Source organism: Melanerpes formicivorus, unplaced genomic scaffold (genome assembly GCF_026170545.1).
Source record: "Melanerpes formicivorus ecotype bairdi unplaced genomic scaffold, bMelFor1.0.p_v2 SCAF_17, whole genome shotgun sequence".
Classification (NCBI taxonomy): domain Eukaryota; kingdom Metazoa; phylum Chordata; class Aves; order Piciformes; family Picidae; genus Melanerpes; species Melanerpes formicivorus.
Window position 1 is genome coordinate 2,065,739 of NW_027142369.1, and position 27,252 is coordinate 2,092,990.

The window sequence follows — 27,252 nt, forward strand, 5'->3', positions numbered from 1 at the left end:
TCTCTCTTTTTAAAGCAATTTTGCATATTATCCAGCTATCATGGTTGGTATAATCCTACTCTACCCATATTGCTAATATAATTTCCAAATATGACTGAATATCTTACTGTAGTAACTAAGCTGCTATCACTATGAGCCCCTGAATCTATTTAACTTTCCTTCTTTCTTCTGGCTGACCTGATCTGAATAATGAACATGAGGCAGTATTTTCTGTGTACCTCCATCTTCTTATACTGTAAAATGATTGATTTATTATCACCATTGTACTGAGGCATACTATGGAGAATGTGCTGAGCTCAGAGCAATAATCTGAGCAGCCCTTATGATGCCTATCTGATTTTCTTTGGTCAATGAGACTTCTTAGCTCTTCTGTTTGATTCAGGGAGTAGTTTTGAGAAAAAACAGCAGACTGCAACTGGTCTCAGTGACTGTGGGAGAAGTGGAAAGTGTATGAAATGATACATGGCCTACTCAAGTTTGAAAGAACACAGAGAAACACAGCAGAGGACTCCATAAATAGTGAGACCTTACTCTTAACATTCCTTTGCAAATAGATGTTCTAATCACAGAAGACATTGCCCTCACATACACTCCTGGCTTTCGTGGTCAGAGAACAGAAGTAGAAGAGATCCATTGAGCTTATTTTGTTTCAGGGTAGCTTCATTCAAATGTTGGATCCTCTTCTATGTTGTGTCAGCACTGCTCCACACATCTTTTATACGGTTCAAGCTCTAGGCCTGCTCCATTTCCTTTGCAGTCTGTTGTTCAGTCTAGATGATCAAATGTATGTATTATGTATGTATGTAGTCCCATTACTTCTAATTTATGTCTTTATGCCATCCAAAACACTCCCTTTTCCTCTTCTGAACTCAAGGCTTCTGACTTACCAGTATATGTATTGCACATGCAACTTCAATTTCACAGTGAAAATATGGATATGCTGTTTCATCTTGACATTTATTTAAGTTTTCCCATAGTTCAAACAAAACAGGACATCCCATTTCAACTGATAAAAGAAGAAAAAAACCCAAACAAAACCCCCCCAAACAATAAACAATTTCTACAAAGTTAGCCAGTGTATAGACTTTCTTATTTTACAAAATAAAAAGGTAGGAGCATGTTACAAAATAACCATCAAACTAGTCAATGTCAATAGTGCAAAGAATGAATTGCAAGTATAGGAGAGAGAGGGAAGGAGGGTAGGACAGACGGGAGGATGGATGGTTGGGAGGATGAACAGGTGGATGGATGAACCATACATGAAGGCTAGGAACAGCTATGCCTGTTACCACACAACATTTCCTATCTCTGACAACTCATGATACTGATTTAACTTTAGAGGCAGAAGGTGGTAAGTACTACATCCGTAAGTACTACATCGTGTGCTGGCCAGTTCTGGGAATGAATACAGCTATACATGAGCTGCTAAAGATCACTGAAAGGAATTTTTCACCCTCTGGAACAGTGATGACCTATCAAGGGCTTAATTGATTTGTGTGCACTCAAGGGCCATGAGGGCTAGGCTCGACAGGGCTCTGGGCAACCTGATTTAGTTGAGGATGCCCCTGCATCCAGCAGAAAGGGTTGGACTAGATGCCCTTTGGAAGTCCCTTCCAACCCAGACCATTCTATGATTCTATGAGAATATCATGCAAGCAACAAAGTACCTCTGGGAGGAACTTAGTACACCTTTTCCTCTTGTATTCATTATATTTTGCAAGCAATTGCTCTCTATTCTGGGAGGTCAATGATCAAGAGGGAGTTTTAGCAGCTACTAAGTCATGTGGACAGGTAGACCAACACATCTCGGATGTCATGTCAAGTATGTATGTGAGCCAGCAAAGCAACAGAAAAGGTAAATTCTTTCTGCTGTGTTTCTATGATACTGCTACAACAAAGAACCTAAAATTTGTCTCCTCCATAGCATTACTGGAGTCTAAATAAAATAAAAGTTAAAAAGTAACATCAGTTACAGTGTTTCTCAGCTGACTTTGCCCATTTTTCTTTGCTAACAGCATGTCCATAGTTAACAAATGTACAAGACATTCAATAAAATAAGCTCAGCTGCCCAGAAATGTTCATCTTTACCCCTTGTGATCAAAGAATGTTTACTTTTCTAAGCAAAATTCCCTGTGATAGCTCAAGACTTACCACAGTACAAAAATGAAACAAAACCCTATCATGAGAAAGAAGGCTGGAAGTGGGAAAGGCAGTGATCGTATGCTTACCTTGAAGGCACATTCCCTGCACAAATTGCTTCCAGTACTACAAAGCTTTCCAATAAACTGAAGGACAGAAATGGTATTTTCCTCAAAAGGAGCATTAAACTGAAACTATTCAGAGAGATTCCCTCTAGATTAAAAAAAAAAAAAGAAGAAAAGAAATAATTCCCACTACAGGCATAGCTTGGAGCTGAGTAAGTTCTGCTACTCTAAAACTGACAAACTCTTGGCTCTTTCCTCCTACCATCAACAGTGTCTGAACTGTACGGATGAAAAGTACATGGTTCAGGTATGTAAAGTCAATAGGTGACAGTATCAAATACTGAAAAATCAGCACTGTTTCATCCAGCAAGAACAGTGGAAGCCTCAAAATCACACTAAGGAGCCCAGTGCTTGTAACAGTGCTGGACTGCAAAAAGAATTCCATGGTGGCCCCTGGTGATACCAGCACTAGCTTTTCTAAGTATTCTGATTGACAGTGCTCTTTTCAGTATCAGTATCACTCAGGTTGGAAGAGACCTCGAGGATCATCGAGTCCAACCTATCACCACAGACCTCATGACTAGGGAGGGAGGATCCTGCTGCCCAGTGTGAATACTCCTGCTCACTGCAGGCTTGAACTCACAACCTTCCCATTGAAAGGTTTATGTGCTACCACCTGAGCCACACCTATAGCCCTTTTATCCCACAAAACTACTTATTTTAGTGTTTCAACAGGAAATAAGATATTTTGAAATTCTGGCCAAGGCTTTCATCCTAGCCTCCCGAAAATTCAGTGGCATGTACATCAGAGTACATTCTCCAGAGATCAGAGTGGATCAAAACAGCTTTTTTTTATAACCCAAAACACTTTTCGAGTTCTGCCTGCATAATTCCAGGAGGATTGGAAAAGATGAAGGTGTTGTACAACTAACTATGTAACAAAGATCAGACTCAGGTCCATATTCTCTCTTTCATTCATCAACCTGAATTTAAAAAGTAAGAGTAAGTGATGAAGAGGTAGAGAAATTAAATAAATCCAGGAGCTGTGAATATGTTACTCTTTCAATTCTGGGGGCATGAAATAGTCTGTGGCTGGAGTGTGATAGAGACTGAGTATCATAAGAATACAACAGAGATGGAAAATTGTAGTTCTTTGATTTTCTCTTTACGGAGTATGACGTACGTTTGCTTCCTTCTTATCACTTATTTGTGTTTTCAAGGGCTGGGAGGCAATAGGCAACAATTCAGACACTGAACCTGCTGAATCAGAGCAGGGTATCACTCAGCTGTTTCTTTCACACAACATTCTCACACTTCCTCAGCAACATCTCAGCACCTCTTCAGCTTAGCTTTGTTGGATTTCTTACTGGTCCTTTTCATAAACTGTACACTAGAAGCTGGAAAAAACAGGAGAAACACTCATGAGTGCCTCTGAAAAGAAGAGTGGGGTTTGTAGAGAAGGGTTGCCATGCAACTCACCACAGCCAGCCTGTAACAGAGCTGAGAATCATTTATGAATTCAGCCCTGTGCTCTCAGGTATTTCACAACCTATGCAAGTTGTCATTTAATAAATAATAATACTTTGCAATTTGTCAGTAATTTTAATCCACTGATCTCAAAATGCTTTGTAAAAGTTAGTAACGCTCTTCCATTTACGGAGAGAGCTTGTAAATGCTTAGTACTAACTGGTGTGCTTGTCCAAGGAGGCCCTTGGGCTTCAGTAGGAGAACCTTCAACAGAGTATTACATGCTTATTAAGAAGTCCTAGAAGGACTGAGATTTATGCATTTACAGCAGTGTACCTGTGTAAATATTTATCACTAGGTTGATGTAGGTATGGAATTGAGGTGCATACAAACAGGCATTTAGAACTTCCCTAGAATTTGTTGTATTTTACCATTACAAGTTTTAGACTCAATGGAATTAATCTCATGTTTTATTTGGGATTTTAATATTGTAGTGATCTTTATAGTAGTCGGAGTGAAAGCAGTAAATTGAGTGTATTAATTTTATAAGAAATAAAATAAATGTGTAAAAATGCTGTCATTTTAATTCAGTATTATGCTGAATTACATTCCCAAGGCTTTCCAAGTGTGTGTTTTTAAAGTCAGCAGTAACCTTTGAAAAGATAAATGATTTAATAAATTATTGGGTTTTTAACATTTAAACTCAAGACAAAATATTTTACAAGCCATGGAAACAACTATAAAAACTGAGTCCTTTGAACACTGTTTTCTCTGAAAATATTTATGAATGAGTGCTTTTTGCTTTCTGCATTTTTGTTTAGAAGGAAGCGTTAAGACTTGCTGTTACTTTCAGCTAAGTAGAAATAATAAAATCTCCATGATGGGGGCTTGTTGTTTAACTTTTGAAAAGAGATTTTGGGTCCCATTTAGTGGGAGTTTTATAACGACACAGGTTACTTATATTGTAGTTTGCAGGTAGGACATGAAAGTAATATTGTGCTGGACAGACTTCCAAGAATTTTCAGGAAGGCAAACAACATTGTCTGTTAAAGTAATTGTGTTCTGACATTTTCAATAGTCACCCACTCTACCCATCCAAGAAAACATATAAAAAAACCCCAAGCCTAAACCCCAGTGTTTTTCCCTTAAACATTTTTCTAGGCAGGAATGATCTAATCTTAGCAAAGTCCCTCCTGTATCACCTCTACTGTAACTCACATTCCCTGTGACTATCAGCCATGATCACATTCAGTCAAGATACAGAGCAACCCAGACTAACAAAAATTTTAAGAAATTGCAAAGGCATCCTTGTAAGTTGTGAAGACTCCACGAAAATGTGCACAATGACATGCTGGTTTTCAAGGGATGAGGCAGGAAGGGGTGAACAGAGAAACAACTATATGATAAGCTGTCCTGTCTGTAGTTCATCTGTGTTTACGATGCAGAGTTTTTTGATTCGCCAGAATGATGCTCAGGGTTTTCACTTTGTGGACCATTTCACAAATGAGATTTTATATAGTTTTTTGCTCAATGCTCCCTGGGTTTATTTGGCAGTTCAGAAGGAGGTGAATCTGCCAATGACCAAGCAAACAGGCATTGAAAAAACCAACCAAAAAGCTTCACGTAGGAGGGCAAGATTGTAAGTAAGATAAAGGCTGCTTTCTGGTTTGGCTGTGACAGTGGCCAGACCATACTTCAGTGCAAAACCTAAATGGTGAAGAGGCAGAAAAGGCAGGCCTGACTGTAATACAATTGATTCTGTCTATACCCCAACTCTACTGAGATTGTTCCAGTAAAAGCCCACGGATCCACTCCAAAGAAACCACTGATGAGATTCTTCTCAAAGTACAGATCATCACAAGGAAAAATAATACTCTTCAGAGCATTATTTTAGAAGTCCATACTTCTAAAAAGAAAAATACCAAACCCAGGCAAGTCCTTTCTTCCAGGTCTGTAATGTGACCATCCCTCTTGGAACTTGCAGGCTGATCTTCTTTCATTGTGTGGCACATTCATTCACATTATCTTCTCCCTTCAGACCCTCATTCAAGCTTTTTTTCTGCTCTATTTCAACCTGGCAGAGGAAAAAGGAGGAGAATGATGCTAATGAGACAGAAAAACAAAAGATTCAAAAATCTTCCTTAGTGCTGTTGGTGTCCTGCCTAGGTGAAGAAATCCTTGGTAAACTGAGATGGTTGTGAAGAGAATAGAGTAAGGAAGGGAAAGATGGGTTTTTATTTACTCTTAATTTTTTTCAGCCTAATTCAAGCAGTTTCACAATTCAACACTGTCATGACATCACTTCCAGAAAAGATAATGTCATGAAGGACTGGTCTCACAGGATTTTATATTTATAACCATTCCTAGATGGACTTCAAATCCAATTCCAGAACCAAATCAGCAGAAGAAAGGTGGCTTCCTAAATGAAGACCATCCTCCATTTTAAACTCCACAAAAACTAATACATAAAGCAAAGAGATTAATTTTCAAAGTGCATATTGACATTTGTGTTTGAAATTCTGACAACTCTGAAAACTCAGGGATAATCCAATGTTTCATTCTTAAAAGGGATATTTAGGAAGATCAAATACCACCTCCAGGGAATTTAAGACACTAGTGAACATGTAATTTCAATTACCATGAAAAATATTTCCTATAAGAATCTTTTCAATACCTTTCATTGTTGCTCTTGAAAAAGGCAGGTAGGATGCCAATTTCTCTGCTGGGTGATCAGCTAACACAAAATTTTGGCATACTGAGGTTCTTGGCAGGTATATTTGTAGTGCATTTCCCCATCTGCTTCTCTCCTTAGAGCAGGCAGGCAGAAGAAATACTTAAACAGAGGAATAATGCCATCATTTTTTTTAGCACTCCCACTGTAGCTGTTATGAAGTGCAGCAAAACTTGTTCACTCTCTTAGCACATCAACTAATTCCCAGTATTTGGCTGTGTGCGTGCTCTTCCACAAAGCAACTGCAAGAAAAGTTTATCCCGACTTCACTGAAGGATAATCCCTTGCTTGTTTGCCATGAATCAATAGGCTGGACACAGGTAGCTGCTGCACAGCGCCAGGCACGTGCCAAATTCCCACCCTATGTCCCCACGGTATTCTATTTGCCCACAGTTTCCAAGACAATGAAGTATGCAAAGTAACCATGGTGACTGCCACATGCTCAGCTGTACCTTGTAACTGTAGTGTGCTGAATAGTTGACCCATTTCCTCACATCAGTCTTGTCCTCAACGGAGATGGACCGAACAGTGGCTTTGGAGGCAGACGTGGTGGGCATGTCAAATTCCACATCTACATAGCGGACAAAACTGGAAGGCACTTCCCGGTCAGAGCCAAGCTCTAGGTGACAGAAGAAGCAGTGAGGATGGCCAGAAGCTGAAAAACACCAAAAAACAACAGCCATGAAAGTTGTGTTTTATGGATAGGAAAACACAACATCTAGGAAGAAGCAACATCACAAAACCACAAGAAACTGAGTCTGCCTGGGTGGGCTGGTTTGTAGCAAGTGACAGAATCTTGCCTGGTTGGGAATTTCCAGAGGAACAAAGCACACTGCAAAAAGCACTGCCAGTCACTCAGATTTGCTTTTAGTTGATTAAAATACAAGATGTAAATCAGATATAGGATAAAGGTATTTCCCTCTTCTGACTCCCCCAGTGTATGCAAGAAGGTAAGTGCAAGAAGGATTGTGGCACATCTTTCTGCACTGATAGCAAGGAAAGGTGAGATTTGGCAGATATTTCATATTTGTTTGAAATTGTTATCCCCATTTTTAGCATAAGAAAAATATACCTGATAAGGTTAAATAACCTTCCTAGTTCAAAAAGCATTTCTGTGCACAGCTTATTAAGAACTGTTTATTCATTACTGTAACCCATGACAAGGTGCCTAGTCATTAAAGATGGCAAGGTGTAGAAGTAACCATGTTTAGCTCTGTCATCTGTAAACAAGCTTTGTTATTCTTTTTCCCCCTTTACTTTGATGGATGGCAGTGATGTTCAAAAACTAAAGTAGTGACAGCCAGTCAAACTAGGTTGGCTTTATTTCTGACTGCTGCTAACTCCCCAAGCTCTTGAACAAGTTATTTGAAGTCTGTGCCTCAGTTTGTCTGCAAAATGAGGATTAGAGCCTTTAAAGCCACCTTGGGCTTTCTGACTGAAGGGCTATTATCTAAGTATATGTAAATTAATCTATAAATAGATGATGTAAAAATGAATGAACAGAATCCTTATCTGTCACTATTACAGGTTTTAGGATTTCTGACTCCTTGTTTATTGGGTAAGTTTTTCTCCATTACAGTTCAGCAAGGTGTCCAGGATAAAGACAAGGAAGGAGGAAGGCAGGCAGAATAAAAACAACTGGGTGGGGAAAGCCCAGCAGTTTCCCTGGGAAAAGGAGGAAAACACTGCCTGTGAAGGACTTGCAAGCCTGGGGTTTGAAAAGGAGATCAGCTCAGCATCCAGAGCTTAGACTAAAAGTCAGCCTTACTGGCTGAAGCTTAAAAAGTAAAATGTGCTTTTCATCCTGCAATATCTCACTTAAACTCTGAAATAGAGTTGGATAGAAATTTCTGCTTGGTGTAATTCTGAGTAAAAACTTCAACTGGAGTCAGCCCCATATTTCCAAACAGCCTAGCTAGTTTCCCCACAACTGGAAGGTTTATAAACTTATGTCTCTGCAGCAAATCTAGTGAGAGCTTATGCAAAGACCACAGGGATATGTAGCACTGTAGCTGGAGCCAAGTTATGAATGAGTAGGTACAGCATCAAGCAGCTATAAAAGCTCCAGTTCTGCAAGTAGTAAATTATGTCAACTGCTTTTCATCAGAATTATTTCAAGCACAGTGCTGGCTCTGGAGTGAGGCCCATGTACTCCCATGGGAATCATTGTCCCCTCCAGCACCACAGGGCTTTTGCTTCTGGTCAGTTCTTGAGCTTGGCTGGGGTGGTGTCCTGATTTGACTTAGAACAGAACTCATTTTGTTCAGTGACTTTACTTTTGAGCTCAGTGTAAGTAACTGCACTTTCTGAAATTAATAGCATATTTCTGCAGGCAGTGTCTGCTTTTAGTAGTGATAATGCTTGATGTTCATAGTTAGTACCAAGGACTGGTGTGCAGACCAAGGTCACTGCTAAATCTTGTGTATCGCTTTGGGGGTGCAGAAAGTAAAAGGTCACTCCTCTGTGGGGAGAAGCAGACACAACAGGTGACTCTAAAGTGACAGAGTATTCCATTCCATAGGTGTCATATTCAGCATAAAGCTGAAGGATCACAAGGGTCAAGCTTTCTTCTTCAGTGACCAGCATCTCAGAAGGACTCTGTCCATTCTGCCACTGATCCTGTTCCATGAGCTCCTGAATCCAGTTCCAGAATCCACCCCCCAAATCTGATTCCTATCTGCCTCTGAGTCGAGTCTGGGATTTCCCAGTGTCTGCCCACAGCATCAGCAGTGATGGTGACTAATTGCCATCAAGGGGGTTGGGTTCGATATTGGCTTTGTGTATATTCGATTTTATCGTTATTATTGTTTTAGTTTTCTTTACCAGTTCATAAGTCTCTCTCCCTTATTCCCTTTCTCTTCTCTTCTGGGAAGTGAGAAGGGTTAGTGGAGAGTGCTTGTCACTCATCTAGTGGTTGGCCCAGCCCCAACCTTTGACAGGTGGGCACACCTGTGGTAGCCGAGCACTTCAGCCTCTGCCATGGGACATGTGGGTGCCACTGCACATACCTGGGAATCACTGTTTGCTGGTAATGGATTTTGAAGATGCCTAATAAGGAGTCATTTCTGTGTCAAAAATTCGGTTTTCAGCATTCAGTACTGGCAACCAACTCCCAGTCTCAGGCTCCCCATCTCCTTGCTCATGCTGTACCAGTCTCAGCAGATTCCTCACTGTAATCCTTCTTGCTCATCCACTTGGCTAGACTTTTCCTCTCTACTTTGCTGTGGGCTGCTCCCTCCTTCAGGCTGCCTGGGTTGCAGCTGTGTCCCCCGGCAGCCCAGGAGAGGGGGCTCTGGGCTCTGGCACAAGCCACATCCACAGCTACAGAACTTGTTTGGCCACTCTGACCCTGAACTAGCATGTGCTCAGCTGCTTTTGGAATGGACATCTGTGAAGGTAACACTGGAAAGTAACTGGGCTTTGAGCGCACTATGCGGCAGCTGCTTTGGAAATCTAAGCTCTTAAAATTATCATAGTTTCAACTGGACTCATGGAATCAGCAAACACACTTCTAACACACATGAATTTTGGTGGATATTCAGATTCAAAAATAAAAAATGGGGAAAAAAAAGAGGGGGAAATAAAGAGATGAGAGTAAAAAAAATATATAGTAACACAATGTAATTAACACAACAATTTTTCAATCAATTTCTACTAGTAGGAGTGTCTAACAGGAAAGACTATGTGCAACACTGAAAAAAATATGGATGGAAGTTATTCATTTAAACATGCTCAGCATGGGAGGGAACCAAGTAATCTGATTAAGAAAGCAAGTCCTCCACCAAAGCTATAGCAAAACCAGCAAGCACATCAGTTTTCTTTAGTGTCCTGAGTGTGAGGCACACAAGGCACAATGTATATAGACTTTCTATTTGTTCAATAGGCTCAGAGATCTTTCTCTAATGGGCACGAGCACTTCTCAGAAAAATCAGAAGGAAATCAACAGACTGCTATTGTTGTGCAACTCTTGTTTCCTGGAGCTACTGATATGCCATCCTGACAATCAAGGATCTGATAATATAATTCATATATATGATGGGCTACTATGATTGGAGGGAATCTGTTCCAAATTACTCTGATGTCCCAGCATGTTTTGATTAAAGGGTAAATTGTACTTCAGAAAGTATACTAGGCAGCATGTCTGGGATTCACAGTCAAAGTAGAGTTGAGACATGCAGATCCAAGGCTATATCCCTACTTCACTGCAAGAGTGTTTTCCAATGTCTGAAGACCTTGTGGATGTTTTCCTAATTTTCTGCTGGTGGAATTAAAAAAACAACATCCAAATGTGGAGCTCAGCCAGCTGCAACTGAAGCTCTGCATAGCCTATAAATAGGCTTTCTTTATGAACTGCTTGATCATATTAATTTTAAATATAAGAACAACAATAAAGTTTAACAAGCCATTTTTGAAAGGATTTCAGGAATGTATTCAGTGGAATCCAGTCTGTATTCTTTTCTTAGGTCAAATCATTGTCAGACCACTCACAGTCCTTCATTTGTTACAGACTTTTCAATGCCCAGTCATAAGCAGATGTTTTGCCTATAAAACAATCAGACAGTGCTGATAACAAGTTCCTATAGAGAGAATGCAAAGGGCCCCATTCCACTAGAAAGCATGAAGAGAAAACATTTGGATGGACAGTGAAGCTGCTGAAACAATTCTTACCAATTTCAGTGCTAGGATACTACAACCTGTGGGAACCCAAAAGGAAATGGTAACAAAATGTTTAGATGGCCTTCATGTCTGTGAGGCCCTGAAGGTGCTTAGAGATGTTGTACCTCCAAACCATGTGAGAAAAGGATGGGAGTAAAAATAAAAATAGAGAGTTGCATCTTTGAAATGGATGGGAAGGCAACTCATCAGTGGAGCCTGCAATGTGGATATATGGAGGGTCCCATAGTGTGTGCCCACGTATGTGTTCCTTTGGTATGTACGTGGCAGATAGGCATCATGTGCTAGAGGAGGTCATGCAATGCATATGCTCCAGGCTGTGGGTCTCTGGAGTCAAGGTGGAGGTGGAAACCATGGCTATCTGCAGTATTTCCCCCCAGCTGCAGAGTGATGCCTCTACCTCTATCCTGCTTTGAGTCCCAGGCACTAGAGCACCCCATTAGCAGATAAGACATTTAAAAGAGGACCCAGAGCACTCTTAGGTGTGAGTTGCAGGTGCTACAATAAGAGTATGAAGTGTGAATCAAGGAATATTTTCATACTTAAGTGCTTGAGAACGACATCATTTATAGGGACTTCTGCAAACAGGTGAATGTGAGTTATTACATGACTTGTTGGGTAGGGCTGGGTACAGCCAAGCATGCACAAAGTAGGGAGTAGGCCACACATCAGTAGAACAAAGAAGTGTATCTGGTCCGTCAGAAAAATGGAAGAAGGAGAGGGAATCAATGCTTTTGAGAACCATTTATATCCCTCTTTGTTTGCCACAGAGTTTGAATAAGGAAGACCATGAGGCAAATACCATCAAGAAATGTAATCAGACTCTTGAGAAACAAGGTCAGATTTAGACTATACTTGGCCTGCTCTGTCATCGCTTTGGAATTCCCTCCCTCTCACATAACTTATGTGTCCTGGCCAAGACAGTGTTTGCAAGGCCTTTCCTTTCCCCAAAATTACATCTGACCTGACTGGAGGGGTGAGGACACTCTCTTCCTCTCAGGATGTAAACAAATACTAACTGGCCTGCGTTCTGACACTGATGGATAGATGCTTTGTGGCAGGACTCCAACAGCAGCACCAAGTCTATGATGTATTTCCCCTTGACACATGGTGTATATAATAAAGCCTCACACTAGAAGAGATGAGATCAAGGAAACAATACATAGATCAACATCTCCCTCAGAGTAGTAACAGGTAAGGGAACATCATCTTGCAGGAGGCACTAGAGACAGGAGTTCTGCCTCTTCTCCTGGTTTGCTACTGGCATATTCAATGATTGTGTAAAAGTGTGGGGGCTTTCGTTTCCCCAGCTGTAGAGTCAGTATGGTATACTGAGATCTTTGGAGAGAAGATGCCAAAGAAAGCCCAGATTCACAGCATCTCATTCCCAGAGCTCATGCAGATGGCATAGTGAGATCTTCCTCACAAGAATGTGACTGCTCATAAACAGTCTGAGGTTAACTTTTCATTGTCATATTTCTCTTGAGTTCTCAAGCTCTCTCTTCTTATGCCTCTCACTACAGAAAAGACAGAGCATTCACTTTTGTCAGTGACATCCCTCCACACTTGTAACCCCTGGTGTAAGCTGGCATCTTTTGGCTGATACATGATCCAAAAGACCAGATGTCTTGGACTGGTGTTTTGCTGACACTGTAACTCAAACTCAGGATAAAATACATGTTCTTAGAAAGTGCCAAATATGGTACAACACTGAACTTCCACAGAATCACAGAGATCTCAGAGATCATCAAGTCCAACCTATTACCTAATACCTAACACCTCATGAAAACTAAACCATGGCTCCAAGTGCCACGTTCAATCTTTTTTTGAACATCTCCAGGGATGGTGACTCCACCACCTCCCTGGGCAGCACATTCCACTGGGCCAACTACTCCTTCTGTGAAGAACTTTCTCACCTTGAGCCTAACCTTCCCCTGGTGCAGCTTGAGACTGTGTCCTCTTGTTCTGTCACAGGTTGTCTGGGAGAAGAGACCAACCCCCACCTGGCTACCTCCTTTCAGGTAGTTGTAGAGAGCAGTAAGGTCCTCCCTGAGCCTCCTCTTCTCCGGGCTAAACAATCCTAGCTCCCTCAGCCTCTCCTCATAGGGTTTGTGCTTGAGGCCTCTCCCCAGCCTCATTGCCCTTCTCTGGACACATTGAAGTGTCTCAATGTACTTCTTAAATTGAGGACCCCAGAACTAGACACAGGACTCAAGGTGTGGCCTAACCAGTGCTGAGTACAGAGGCACAATGACTTCCCTGCTCCTGCTGGCCACACTATTTCTGATGCAGGCCATGATGCCATTGGCCTTCTTGGCCACCTGGGCACACTGCTGGCTCGTGTTCAGCCATCTGTCAACCAGTACCCCCAGGTCCCTTTTTGCCTGGCTGCTCTCCAGCCACTCTGACCCCAGCCTGTAGTGCTGCATGGGGTTGTTGTGGCCAATGTGCAGAACCTGGCACTTGGACTTTGTTAAATGCCATCATATTGGATTCCACCCATCTGTCCAGCCTGTCAAGGTCCTTCTGCAGAGCTCTCCTACCCTCTAACAGATCAACACCTGCCCTCAACTTGGTGTCATCTGCAGACTTTCTAATAGTGGACTCTATCCCCTCATCCAGATCATCAATAAAGATATTAATCAGGATTGGGCCCACACTGATCCCTGGGGGAACCACTAGTGACTGGCCTCCAACTGGATGTGACACCATTCACCTATTCCCTTTCCTTCAGAGAACACTGAGCACAGAAACCATCCCAGCCACCCAGCTGCATTACTACAGCATTAATAATAAAAAGTGAATCTCATTTGTAAAAAGCTAGGTTAGATTAGAGACATTAAGAATTAGAATCCTCTATGAATAAAAATAAAAAACCAAACAACAACAACAACCAAACAAACAAAAAACAACAAAAACCCCAACCAAGCTGTCTGGCTTTACTGCACAGCATGAATGAAAGGCAGGAAGTAGAATGACTGGCAGCATTAGCCAAAGGGAACAATGGCAGAAAGGAACAGTAGCTTGCCTGTGTTGTTTGAATGCTGAATCATGAACATGTTACTAGGAATACAAAGACTTGTGGGTTTAATGCTGGTGTGAGCCTATGAGTCTATTCTCTATTCAGGTTTAAGCTGTATTTACCTGCCTTCACTGATTAGTGACAGGTTGGACTCGATGATCCTCGAGGTCTCTTCCAACCTTAGTGATACTGTGATACTGTGATTACAGTAACATAGCTGTGAACTGGTGTTTGGAAATTCCTTTTTTTAATGGTTGCACAAGATCTTAGGTCCCCATTCCAGATGCAATCTAGGTCCTCTTACAATGCCCATTCCAGATGCAAGAAAAGGTCAGATAAACGGATCCTGCAACTAACTGCTGTCCTCTGGTGTGCTACAGAGGATGGTTTATCCCTCACCATGTAAACTCAGTATTCTCCCTCTTCCAAAACAGACAACCACTCTTAGGTTACTCCTGCAGAGATAGCATGCATCACTCACCTGAGTTTTTGTCAGGCAGTCGGTTTATCCTCCATACAATGGAATTAAAGGCATGCTCATATTTGGCAGTTCCCAAGGTTACTCTCATTACTGGCTCAGAACCAGACAGACTGGTTGATCCGAAAGTGGCCCCCTTGTTCACCTTGGCTTTCAAAGATTTCTCCCCCAGGACACTCTCCCTGCGGAAGTTCTTCACCCACTCGCTCGGCACTGGGTAGCGGATCATTACATTTTCACAAGGGACCTGAGTTAAAGGGTCACGGTTGGAAGAGAAGCCGGTGGACATCATCAGCCAGCTCTGCACCTCCACTTCAGCACCATTGATGCTAGCAGCTGTCCTCAGAGTAAAAGGTAAACTTTTCTCGGCAAAGACAGTTCTGAATCGCATCAGTTCAAACCGACAGGCATCCAAGGGGTTGAACAGGATAATATGGGAGTTATTAAACATATCCTCATCCACACACGAATGGAACTGACAGCTGTATAATTTAATCCACTTAGTGGTAGTAGTGGGCATAATATCCTGCCTTGCAACTATTTCGTTCCCTTTGATCAGGATATCATTAAGGCCCAGTCTGCATTCTGCCAGGCCAGAAAGGAAGCTGAGAACATAGATATGGGTCAGCACACTGTGCTGGAGAATGGCATTGTCTCCTTTGGCCAAGATGCCATGAAACTCATCCCTGACATCAACCGTGATTTCTTCCTCTTGATAGTTTAATCCCACTGTGCTCAGATCTGTTGATGAGGCCGGCAGGTTCATCAGCGTGTCTTGCACAGCATTGATGAAGCTAAGGAAGTCTTCATAATCTGTAGTCCCCAGCTTGATAATTTGCTCTCTCTCTGCTGTGTGAGCGATGGCTGGTTTAGGCTGATACTTCTTTTTCTCCTTGTAGGTCGTGCGGTCCAAGCGCACACTGTGTATCCTTCCGTTCTCATCATAGTTCTGGAGTTTGCGCTCCGAAATCTCATGGTTGATTTCAAGTTTGAATTCCCGAAAAGGCTTCTCCAGTCCTTTCTCATAAAAAAGCTGTATACAGCCACTGTCAGTCAGCTTCACATATATTGGTCCCCAGTGCCTGGATGACATAATATTCTTCTTCTCTGGGATCCTGAGCATCATTGGCCATCCATCCTTTGGCTTAACTGGTGCCAAGTTAAACAGGGCTGCATCCAGATCATATGGCATTGAGGGATCATCATCAGGCAAAGTGGGGCTGCTCACACGATCTGGGTCTCCAATCTGAAGTTGCTTGAGCTGCTCTACAGCATCTGTGTGGGTTACACTTTTGTTTGCTTCATGGAAACTGATGGTATCAGGCTCATGATGAAGAACAATGAGAGAGTCTCTTTGGCTTTTGCCTGGAGCGCTGGAGACAGAGGAGCTTTTGGAACGTCTGTCTCGCTCCTCAAAGAATGAACTGAATGGATTGATGGGTGAGGGTTGGACATCTCGCAGAGATTCATCCAGGAAGGGATTAGTAGCACTCCATGGTGGTGTTTCAACAGAAGGCAACTTGGTTAAGGAGGAAAGGTCTAGTTTTTGAATTTTGGAGAGATCTCCCAATGTGCTTTTCGGACGTTCTCTTTTCTTAAAAGATGTAGTGAGGTTAAAGTTAACATCTGGAGTCTGTGTTTCTGCAGGCGGGGTGTCTGTTTTCAAGGGAGAAAAGTTCTGTGGTGAAAAACTGACTTCATTGTCATCAAAAGTCACCCAGCTGGGAAAGCGAACTGTATTTTGTGTAGATGAATGCCCATTCGTGGAAGTGTTGTTTAGCTGCCAGTTGACAGCCTCCATATCTATCTCTTCATCTTCCTGGAGAGATGAGGAATTGTCTTTAAAAGAAGAGGGGAAGGGAGAAAATGTCAACCAATTATTCTGAAGTTCTCTCCACAAAAAGAAAACCATAATAGTTTGCATGCTCAAGAAAGGCTGGGCAAGAATGAAAGTCAAAAGACTTGGCTAAAAGGCTGAAGAGTCTTACAAGAATTACTGAAGGAACAGACAGTTGAACACAGTAAAGGAATGCAGGAAGAAATACAAAAGGAGTGACAGCAATGACTGAATTTCTCTCATTCCAACGTAATGACCTAAACAAAGAACCTTAGCCCACATGTTGCAGTGAATTTTTACAAATTCCCCTGTAAACTTTCAGGCTGCATTTTTTTCTCTCCACTTACCTTTTGTCATTTGCTTCTTTTGCTCCCTCACTCTTAATCTCATTTCCCTCTCTCTGTCCTCAGACCCTTTTTTCTAGAGAATTCAGTAGGGGGGGAGGGGAATGAATATTGAGGAAAAGCACTTCTTCACTCTGTCATCACATGCTTGTATGCAGATTTACTGTTACCACAAAAGCATATGGAGATATAGTGAAAGCACCATAAAGCATGCCTAGGTAGCATTTTTGCCCAGGATGTACTCAGCAAAGAGAGTCTTTGGCTTACCCAGTGGGAGAGAGTCTGCCAGGTGCCAGATGTCTGAAAAATCTGTCAGAGAAGTTATGATCTAGGGATTTATGTTAGAATAAGGAAAGACATATTTTTGACTTATATGGTAGAAGCTACCCTCATCCTCTGTCAGGACATGGCACTTTTGGCTATTCTTTTCTTAGTCTCGGGCTCTGCCAAGGCACTCTCTGGAAGCCAGCATCATATAATCTGCTATTGCAACCCCAGCTCCTTCTGGAATAGATAGCTGCAGTGGTAACGTGGTGTTTTCCAAAAGGAGCATAAATGCTCAGAGTTCAGAAATTAAAGACTTTCCTTCCCATTTTCTTCCTACTGAGCTTATAAATCTGAGTGCTCCTCAAAATGAGCAGCCAGCATAAAACTGTGCTCTCAAGCTCCACCCCAGGTTTGCTCTACATATGATACAGCATTTGGGACTTTTTATTTCCGATAGATATACACCCCCCATGTTTTACAAAAGTCATTGCTCTTCAGTACAAGCAAAATAGTGAGTGTAAAATGTAGTGCTTTGGTATGGCTGTAGACCTGTGAACTGAGCATATTTTACAGTATTAAAAACAACAAATGATTTAAGTAATTATTTTAATTGCCACCACTTCCCAGTCTGGTCAGCAAATCCTTTGAAGCAAACCTGAGGCATTTTTTGATGTGGTAAGAGTCTCTGTTTTTATCATATTTCTGGGAAAACATCTTGCATTTCTTTTAGGACTTCTAAAAGTCCTGTGTTTATAAATTCAAGGTTTCTTAAGAGTGGACCACTTCTTCCCTGCCTGCAATGATAATTTTCCTCTTTCCTGCACACTAGCTTTTGAATTGCAGACACCAATGTGATGCCAGAAATCAAGTACTAACAATTATGGCTAAGTTTAGGAGGCAGATGAGAAGACCTCCTTGAGAGTCCATGTGAAAAACACACAATCACCTACAAAATTTCTTTCTAAATGGAACAAGTTTTTAAAAATTAATTGCTTTTTCATTCCAGATGCTCAGAAACACAACAGAAGCATTACATTATCTGTAACAATTATTAATAAATGATCTGTAATAACTTAATTTCATTTTCTAGAGGGAAAAATAATAATCAATAACCTGTTGTTTGATCTGTGGAGTGCCAAAGCTAGGAAGTGCTAGTTTCTTTTTGAAACTAAACAAAAAAAAAAGTATATTCTGTTGTTGGCCAAGAGCCATAGGGTTGGGTTTAGAAATACCTGAAGAACACAGAGGTGGTTCTAGAAAAGACAGGTTTTTAGCTTTGTCTCTAAGAGAATGACTAATAGCAGGAAGGATAAAAATAGCAATATGCTAATGCAGCTGAACATCCAAAGAAAGTTCCTGAGAACTAGATGAAATAGCGTGCATATCCCAAGAGAAATGCTGGAACCTCTGCTGCAAAAGCCAATACAGTATGCTGAAAAATCTTGATATTGCTAGAGGGTGACTTAGACAATTTAGATCTTCCCCTTCTTGACATTTGATGAGCTCCTGAACGTGGGTGGTAGAAGTTTAAAACGTGAATGTCCTTCAGTTTGGCAGCGACTTGGTAGACTTGGGAGAGGACACTTCAAGATAATGTGATTCCTTAGATGAACTTCTTGCTTTTTAAGCTGTTTTGACATTTCCTTTCTACAAAATAAATCAAAGTGATAGCTTGCTGATGGAGTATGTACAGTCTTCAACCCAGAGTGACTCCTGACTGAGAAAGACTAATTTTGCATTAAAAAAAGAAGTGATCAAAACAAAGCACTTGTTTGATTTTTAACTTCTTGACTCACTGACTTTGCTTTCATAAGCAAATGACTTTGATAGGTGTTTACTTTGAAAAATTAAAATATCTTAATTGTCTGACCTTGCCAGATTCCAACCTGACATGTTGCTTCAGCCAGCTACAAAACACAGAAGCAGATTTAGCAAGGTGAAGGGCAAGCAGCCCACACAACTATGCATCTCTGCATTCATTTCCCTACATTGTGTGCTGCCCGCAAGCAGCACTGGCCATACCTTACAACATACATGCCTAAACATCATTGTCAAGCCATTAAATAATGTGGAAACTTAAATCCCCAGTGGACAAATGCCACCCTGCACTGTAAGGCTTTTTTTTTTTGTCCACAGGCCTCTTATGTTTTGTTGGCTTCTTCACTGTTCAGTAGCAAAATGGTTAGTAATTTCAACATGATAAACTAAAACCCAGCATTATTAGAACAGATGTAGAGTATCTCATGATGATTGGCCTCTTGTGACTCACTACAAGCAAAGAAGTCTTTGGTTCTCTTTCCTTTTCCTATTTAAATTGCTTTGGCCAAAACCAAAAGGGAGTATCGCATTACAAGTGCCTGGGGGAAAAGCAGTCATCCATCTGCTAAAGGACACTGATACTGCAAACCGTTCATGACCAAAACTGTGCCACAGAAGCAGGAAGAAAGTTTGAGAGTGTTATACACCTTTCAAAAAGAAATCCAGATAATGACTTTAAGAAATGTGTCTGAGCAAAAGCTTAGATTTTCAAATTTCTGACTACTTGTCTGTTTTGTTGAGAGAGACAAGGAGTTCAGAGCTTCACGCTGTGTGACATTCTGCTACTTGAATATCTTAATTTACATTTAATTCAGACAGCTCTACTTTAAACTTTAGACCACTAACACCTGGCAGGCTGGAACATGGACTTGTAAGCATTCCTGCAGATTTTGAGTGTCTCTGCAAGATCTGATACATGGAAGAGATGACTGCTCACACAGTCCTTGCCCTCTTCTGCTGCTGAACACATCACATACAAAAATGTAACGGCAATCTAGTTCTCCAGTGTGTTAATAGAAAAGGTATGGGTTTAGCTTTGTACTTTAGGGCACTGCTAAGAGACATTTCAAATTCATCACAGAATAAGTAACCAGCAGAAAGATGTACAAGATGAAAGACTGAAGTCATAGACCTGATCTCTACATTTCCTTTTATTCCTTCTCCTCCTATTTGACAGGCTTCTCACATTGAATGGATTAATCTTTAGGTAACTTTCCAGTTCATTCCACTGTCATATTCTAAAACTACATCTTTTTGAACTTAGGTGTCTAAATTTAGGCCACTTAAGTCTGTGGCCTGATTAAACCTGATGTAGTTTTACCCCAAATCTGTTGTACTACATAGTCTGTTCCCAGCAGTGGGTTAATGACAACTTCAATATGTTGTCTATTGATTGGTTAACTATTGAAAATTTACCTGAAGTCCCCAAATAAATTTAGTAGCCAAAATAAGTTAAATAATCTGAAGGTACAAAGAAGTTATAACACAGATCTTTCAGCTCCATTTGAAACACAATGAATTTAATCTACATTCATGTACTTTATCCCCCCGAGTCTCTAATCATTGAGAACTGCTACATTTCATTTTAAATATAAGCCATCATGCAGATACTAAACTGAAGATGAAATACAAGCAAATTATGACTCAGCCACCCACAGCTCGATTACAGTAGCTCTCATACTCCAAGAAAACACTTGAAAAAGGCCGTCCTCCATGCACTATCTTCAAGGATCCTCAAAGGTTTTCTGTTGTAATTTTCTTCTGTTCTGTATTTACACAAACACACACATTTATGGGATAGCAGGATTGCTTCATTTCTAGCATTCATGCTTACCTTGCTCCATTGCCCTGAATTACCTGCTTTGTGTCTCCTTCACTCATGATGCTGCCTCTTGGGTATAGGGTATAGAACACCTTCCCAACAACAGAGCCTGACCTAACTAATAATTAAGGAACTGATATCTGACTACCTATAAGAACAATGGTAGTTGCATCTGGAATTCTCATTGCAGCCATTTATGCTATTTGAGTGCCTGTCTTGGTCTTCGCTGTTTTCTTCTCCCTTGTTTATCTGAATTCACAGAGAAACTAATTAAACAAAGACTGAAATAGAATCAGAGCCCTGTCACTACTCCTGAAGTAAAGAAAACATTTAAGATAACTTAATTAGTTTGCAACTTGGAGATTTCCTGTATGACTGAATTTTAAAATGTCCAATATTTTTATTTTGTAATGTCTACTGACTAGGTGAAATTCTGGCTTACGAAAAATCAACATTTCAGATGTGGCATGGAATAACAGAAACAGTGTTTCAGCAACTCATAAACCATGCAGAGTTAACTCAGATCTTGGCTATGCTGCCTGCTCTTGGCTGCAACCATAGTTTTGCAAAAGTTTCTTACATGTTCTGCCGTCTGCATTATGCAGTGGGCTGGGCAGTCAGAATGTATCTGGCAAGTCTTTAAACCAAGCATCTCTAACACATGTCCTGCACAAAACTGGTAAATTAGATTCCCACTGCAGATAACCATATACAGAAAAAGTGATTTCCAAACATATTGCTTAGGTTTTAGTCTGTAAATACTTAGAAGTTAGTATACTAATACTCTTAGAAAGAATTACAGTCAGGAACAAACACACAACTTACCCAGAAATCGCCCAAACATTGCAGCAAAGGCAGGTCTATAGCTTTGGTATGTAACTGCAAGTACCTCCAGGTCTCCAATTAATACCAATTTATCATTTGAACAGCAAATTCCAAATTAACCATAGTTCACAACATGGTTGTTCATGTCTTAAAGAAACTGTTAGAACTTCACATCATGTAGGAATTAAGTGGTAATAAACTAAAGGCAATAAGGAAATTTAAAAGGGAATAAAACTCTCCTAGTGATAGCTAGAAGGCAGGCACTCTAAGAAAAAGCACTGTTTATCACTTAAATGCACCTTTCTTTGGGTGATCACTTTAAAAAGAAACTGAAGTACATTTTGTTCTTGTACCATACTTTTAAAAAGTGGAGCTCTTCTACTAGATGTAAAACAGTGGTACTGAATGGGTCCCAAAACTATTACAGAAGAAGAGTGTTTTTGATTTTAACCCCCGTGAGAGGCACAGATCTAGGAAGCACGTGTTTTTCCTGAAGATCAGTTCTTGTGCTTCCATTAGCTGGCCAGAAGGTGGTACATTAAGACTGATACAATGAGAAGAAGTCTCATGATTTGTGACAGATTTAGACAAGACTATACCTGTTTAAAGAATTCACACCATTTATGTGATATAATACTATTGTTTTATAATTAAGAATCATTTAAGCCAAGTTGTGAAGAGATCTCATGTAAAGTGGCTGAGAAAACATTAAAAACTGTTTGTTTTCCTTACAACATAGCTCTATTAAACAAATGTAAAATAAATATATTAGCAACTAAGCATACCCACATTACAAACCAACTTTGTTTTCATCCCTGAAGATGCAGCATAGATATGACTGGCATAGTTTTGCTACTACGTCATCAAAATTTGTTCTCAGCAAGGTGTGTTCAGTCCAGAGGTTACAAGACTACTACACCCAAACCTTAGTCACTATTACTACCATTGGAGTATTTACATTTGGTTGGACTAGACAAAGCTTGTGTGTGAAGGGACAGAGCAGAGATGGGAAACACAAAGCTGAACTTATTCTAGCAGAAGGACTGATAAAAGAGTAACAGGCTCTTTGGAGAAGAATGCTTCACCTTTCATCCAAAATGAGAACAAGAAGACACATACTTGGCATTTTTCAAAGGCAGTTCCTTTTAAAGTACATTGGGGAAGACAAAGGAAGGCAGTTTGCCTCTCAGTGTACTTTGGACTTAGCTTCTATCCACAGAGGACTGTTTCCCTGTCTGATTTTGATCAACAGTGCATACAGCATATCCTTCCACAGTGGAACTACCACTGAGACACAACCATGGAGCTCATGAAGAAAGATTCTGAGAGCAAGTGAATAAAAGCAAAATGTTCCTGCTAGCCCAGGATGTCCCAGAAAGTTAATGATATTTAGCAAGCAGAAAAAAAAAATCTGTAACCAATCCTACAAATGCAAAGACAATCTCGTTCTGTCTTGGAGGAGCTGATACCAGCATTCACTGAATAAACTCTCTTCTGAAAAGAGCAGTTACATAAATATCTCATACACAGGCAATACACTGCTTCATTATGCCATAATTTTACAAGCAATATATGATAGACAGGCAGTAAAATACAGAGGTTTGCAGCCCTCTTAAATTTTATCTTCAATTCTTGAAATAGTACCATGTGGAACATGCCTGACACTTGCAGTGCCAGGCTGTAGGTGAAAATCTGCCAGATACTGGACCCTCTCAGAATTTAGGGTCCCGTTACACAGCATAACTTTTGACTGCAAAGCAACATGCTATGGTCTCATGCATTGTGGCCGGTTGACGTTGCCCCCTTAAGAAAGGGAATATGGTGGACGGAAGTTGGTAAACGGAAGGAATAGTCTAAACTAATTTCATTGGACGAGTGGGAGGAAGCACTTCTGAGCTGGGACTATACTGGACATTTCCAGCACTTCTCAGTCAGTCTTGCTTCCGCTTCTTCAGGCAACAGCTTTCTGTCCTGGGCTTTCTGCCAAGGCTCCGGCCTTGAGAGAAAAACAGATAACAGGCCTGTATTAACTCTTTTCCAATTAACACAAACTGCTTCTAACATTTTTTTTTTTCTTTCCTCTCTTTTCTCTCTCTTCCTATCCCATTCTGGGGAAAGGGGGGGAAGAGAGGGGAGAGCGGAGGTGGGGGACCCCTCTCTGCCGAGGGGGGCACTCTCATTTCTGTGTTACTCTGTTGTATATCTTTGTATATATTGTAGATATTGTAAATTTGTAAATAATCCCCTGCAAACCCTACATCGCTTTGTAAATATAGCTCCACTGCTTTGCTAATTCAGCTTGCGAGTTTTTTTTTCCTTTCCCTTCAATTTTTTTTTCCTTTTACTTTACAAAGGGGGAAGGGAGGAGGCTTCTCGGCCTTACCTTCCATCCCATTTTTTTTTTTTTATTGGCGTGCCCAACGTGGGGCAGATAATTAGTTTAATTTATTATTTGATTGATTTAGTGTTTTCTAGCTGAATTAGCAAACATGAAGGTGTTGTGGTTTGTGGAGCGATTGTTCTTTTCAATTTTTGGAGCTCTGATCTACAGATATTGTTTGGGTTTGATTTTGGATTACCTGGGTAAATATTTGGTGCGGACAATTTATATGTGGGTTATGTATAGAGTTAAATTATGGTATGGAAAATGTATTAATTTATTATGGCCAGTGAGATACAGGAATGTTACCTCCACCACTCTCCCAATTGAGATAAAGGGTTTTAAGATTCCGCCTGAGGAGACAGTAACTTTAGGTGATGCCTGGGATCCAAAAGTGATTTATTTGATGTGTATAATCCTGCTTTCAGTGATAATTAATGTGTATCTGCTGGTCTCTTTGCGGCGAGAGAAAAAGGTGTCCAGGGCGTGTTTTGTTATTAAAACTAGATCAAAAAGAAAACGCCGTGGCTCTCGATCAGTCCCAGAGTCATCTAGTGATGAGGACTGTGGAGAACCCGTGTCAGTTAAAAAGAAGGCTAAAAAGTTAATTGGTAAAGCAGCTCTAAATGACTTTGCTGATTCTGGCAAGCAGCCAAGGGCATCGGCTGGTATCAACATGGCACCTACTCCTTCTCCTACTCCTTCTCCTTCTTCTTCTTCTCCGTCGGCCATTAATGGAGCAACGTCACTTCCACCCACTCCCTCAGTGGGACCGGAAGTCACTGCCCCAGCAGCTGATTTATCTCAGGATTTATCAGCTTCTATTAAGGTGGCTGTAAATTCAAACACAGCTCCAGTTAAGGTGGCTCCTTTAAAGACTAGAGCTGGAAAGGGCAAAGATGGAGAAGAAGAGGAGGAGACTGATCCGGGTGAGGGGCCCTCTGCTCTAAAAGATCCTGCTCAGGAGGAAGAGAAGGTTTGTTTTAAAGATCTAGCTAACCTAGTGAGATCAAAGCAGGATAGAGATGAAGCTAGGAAAGCAGCTGGCAAAGGTGGTTCTCAGCTTAAAGAGATCCTTAGGAGAATGACAGCAGGATTTTACGGGCAAAGAATTCAGGGAGATGAAGATGAAGATGATATTACGGACTGTTCGTCACCACGGGAAGAATTGCGAAATGTCCGTAAAGATTTCACCAGGGCAGATAAGGAGCCAGTTCTAGCTTGGCTTAGTAGATGTTATGATACAGGTGCTTCAGCTCTAACAGTTGGAGACAAGTCAGCAGCTCAGTTAGGAACTCTCTCAAGGGACAATGGAATAGATAGACATCTAGGCGAAGCTCTCGGTAAGGTTAATCTGTGGATACGCCTTTTAATAGCGGTTGCCCTGAGATACCCTTCTCGAGATGATCTTCCCTGGAATCCTAAACCCTGGACTACCATAGATGAGGGAATTAAGCGCTTGAGAGAATTTGCTGTTAGAGAGCTACTCTATGGTGAACATGAAACTCTGAATCCTGATGACATTCCTGTGGGTATTGGTCTTGCTAAAAAGATCATTAAACTTGCTCCTTCCAATTATGCAAACATTCTGGCAAGCAGAATTGTGTCAAGAAGTTATGGTGGAGCTTCTCCTACGGTTGGCCAATTCAGTGATCAAATGAGACAATTGGAGGATAGCATGACACGTGGTTCTTTGGTTTCAGCCATTAAAACGATGTCTGGTGATATTCAGAATTGCATAAGAGAGTTAAAAGATTCCATATACCAATTGGCACAGAAGGATAATTTCAATTCTTCCTCCAGGTGGGTACAAGTCTCATCTGTGAGGAATACACGTCCTCCAAGGAGGTCATTCCAAAACAGGACATTCCAAAACAGGTCGTTCCAAAACAGACCACCAAGACAATCACGTAGAACTATTTGGATAACTCTGCGTGATCAGTTTGGTGAGAACATGAACCGCTGGGATGGCCAACCAACTTCTAATCTTTTCAGGAGACTGAGGGAATTGCAAAGTGGCAGAACCCGAGGTAGCAATACCAGAAGGGTAGCTGTTACTTCCACAGTTCCCCAGAACAACTCTTATGGCTCCAACAGTGGCTCCAGTTATAACATGCAAAGTTATAACCCTGCACAATATGTGCAATGCACATGTGCGCATGTTCCCCATAACTAGGGGTGCCCTGCCTCCCGCCAGGGGGAGGAGAGGGATAACAGAGATAATAGAATCTATTGGGATGTGTACATCCATGTGGCCTGGCACTTTGCAATTTCGGAAGTACAGGGCCTTGGTTGACACAGGAGCTCAGTGCACCATAATACCATCAAATTATCAGGGATCAGAGTCTATAACTATTCTGGGAGTCACTGGTGGATCTCAAGAGTTAAGTAAAGTGGAGGTTAATATAAGTTTAACTGGTAAACAATGGAAGAAGCATACAGTTGTGACCGGACCTGACGCACCTTGTATTTTGGGAATTGATTTTCTGAGAGAAGGGCGTTTCAAAGACCCTAGAGGTTACAAATGGGCTTTTGGAGTAGCTTCAATAGAAATTGATGGACAAAAATTGAAGCTGTCTGCTAGACCTGAACTTTCTGATGAATCTGCAGTTGTGGGACAACATAAGATACAGGACATTAAATTGCCGGTTGCTTCTCAGACTGTGCATCACAGACAATACAGAACCAACCGTGACTCTTTGTTGCCCATTCAGAATCTGATTCGTCAGTTGGAAAGTCAGAAAGTCATCAGCAAAACTCATTCACCTTTCAACAGTCCAGTGTGGCCTGTGCGGAAGCAGAATGGAGACTGGCGTCTGACAGTAGACTACCGAGCCCTAAACGAAGTGACACAACCTATGAGTGCAGCAGTACCAGACATGATGGAGCTACAGTATGAGCTGGAATCCAAAGAGGCCAAATGGTATGCTACCATAGACATTGCTAATGCATTTTTCTCTATTCCCATAGCAGAGGAATGCAGGCCTCAGTTTGCTTTCACCTGGAGAGGAATCCAGTACACTTTCAACAGGCTGCCAATGGGCTGGATCCACAGCTCAAGCATCTGTCATGCAGTGATCCACGATGCTCTGGAGAAAGGCGGTGCTCCAGAACACATCCAGTTCATCGATGATATCATCGTCTGGGGTAAAACTGCTGAGGAAGTCTTCAAGAAAGGTAACAAAATCATTGACATTCTTCTGGATGCAGGTTTTGCCATCAAGCGAGACAAGGTGAAAGGACCTACCACAGAGATTCAGTTTCTGGGAGTGAAGTGGCAGGATGGACGCCGACACATTCCAGTGGATGTGGTAAATAGAGTCTCTACCATGGCAAGTCCCACAAACAAGCAAGAGACCCTACGTTTCTTGGGGATAGTGGGA

General features: G+C 41.3%; 1 protein-coding gene across 3 annotated transcripts in view; it reads right to left on the reverse strand.

Annotated features, from left to right (window-relative positions):
* Window positions 1–930: 930 nt before the first annotated feature.
* Window positions 931–27,252, reverse strand: part of STON2 (stonin 2) — an 86,098-nt gene continuing 59,776 nt past the window's right edge. For all 3 annotated transcript variants that reach the window (XM_068148711.1, XM_068148709.1, XM_068148710.1), the window contains exons 5-7: window positions 14,580–16,415; window positions 6,855–7,057; window positions 931–5,745 (exon numbers count right to left, since the gene is read on the reverse strand). In XM_068148711.1, the coding sequence (XP_068004812.1) occupies window positions 5,668–5,745; window positions 6,855–7,057; window positions 14,580–16,415 (2,117 nt within the window). In that variant the 3' untranslated portion in view covers window positions 931–5,667. The remainder of the gene's footprint in view (window positions 5,746–6,854; window positions 7,058–14,579; window positions 16,416–27,252) is intronic.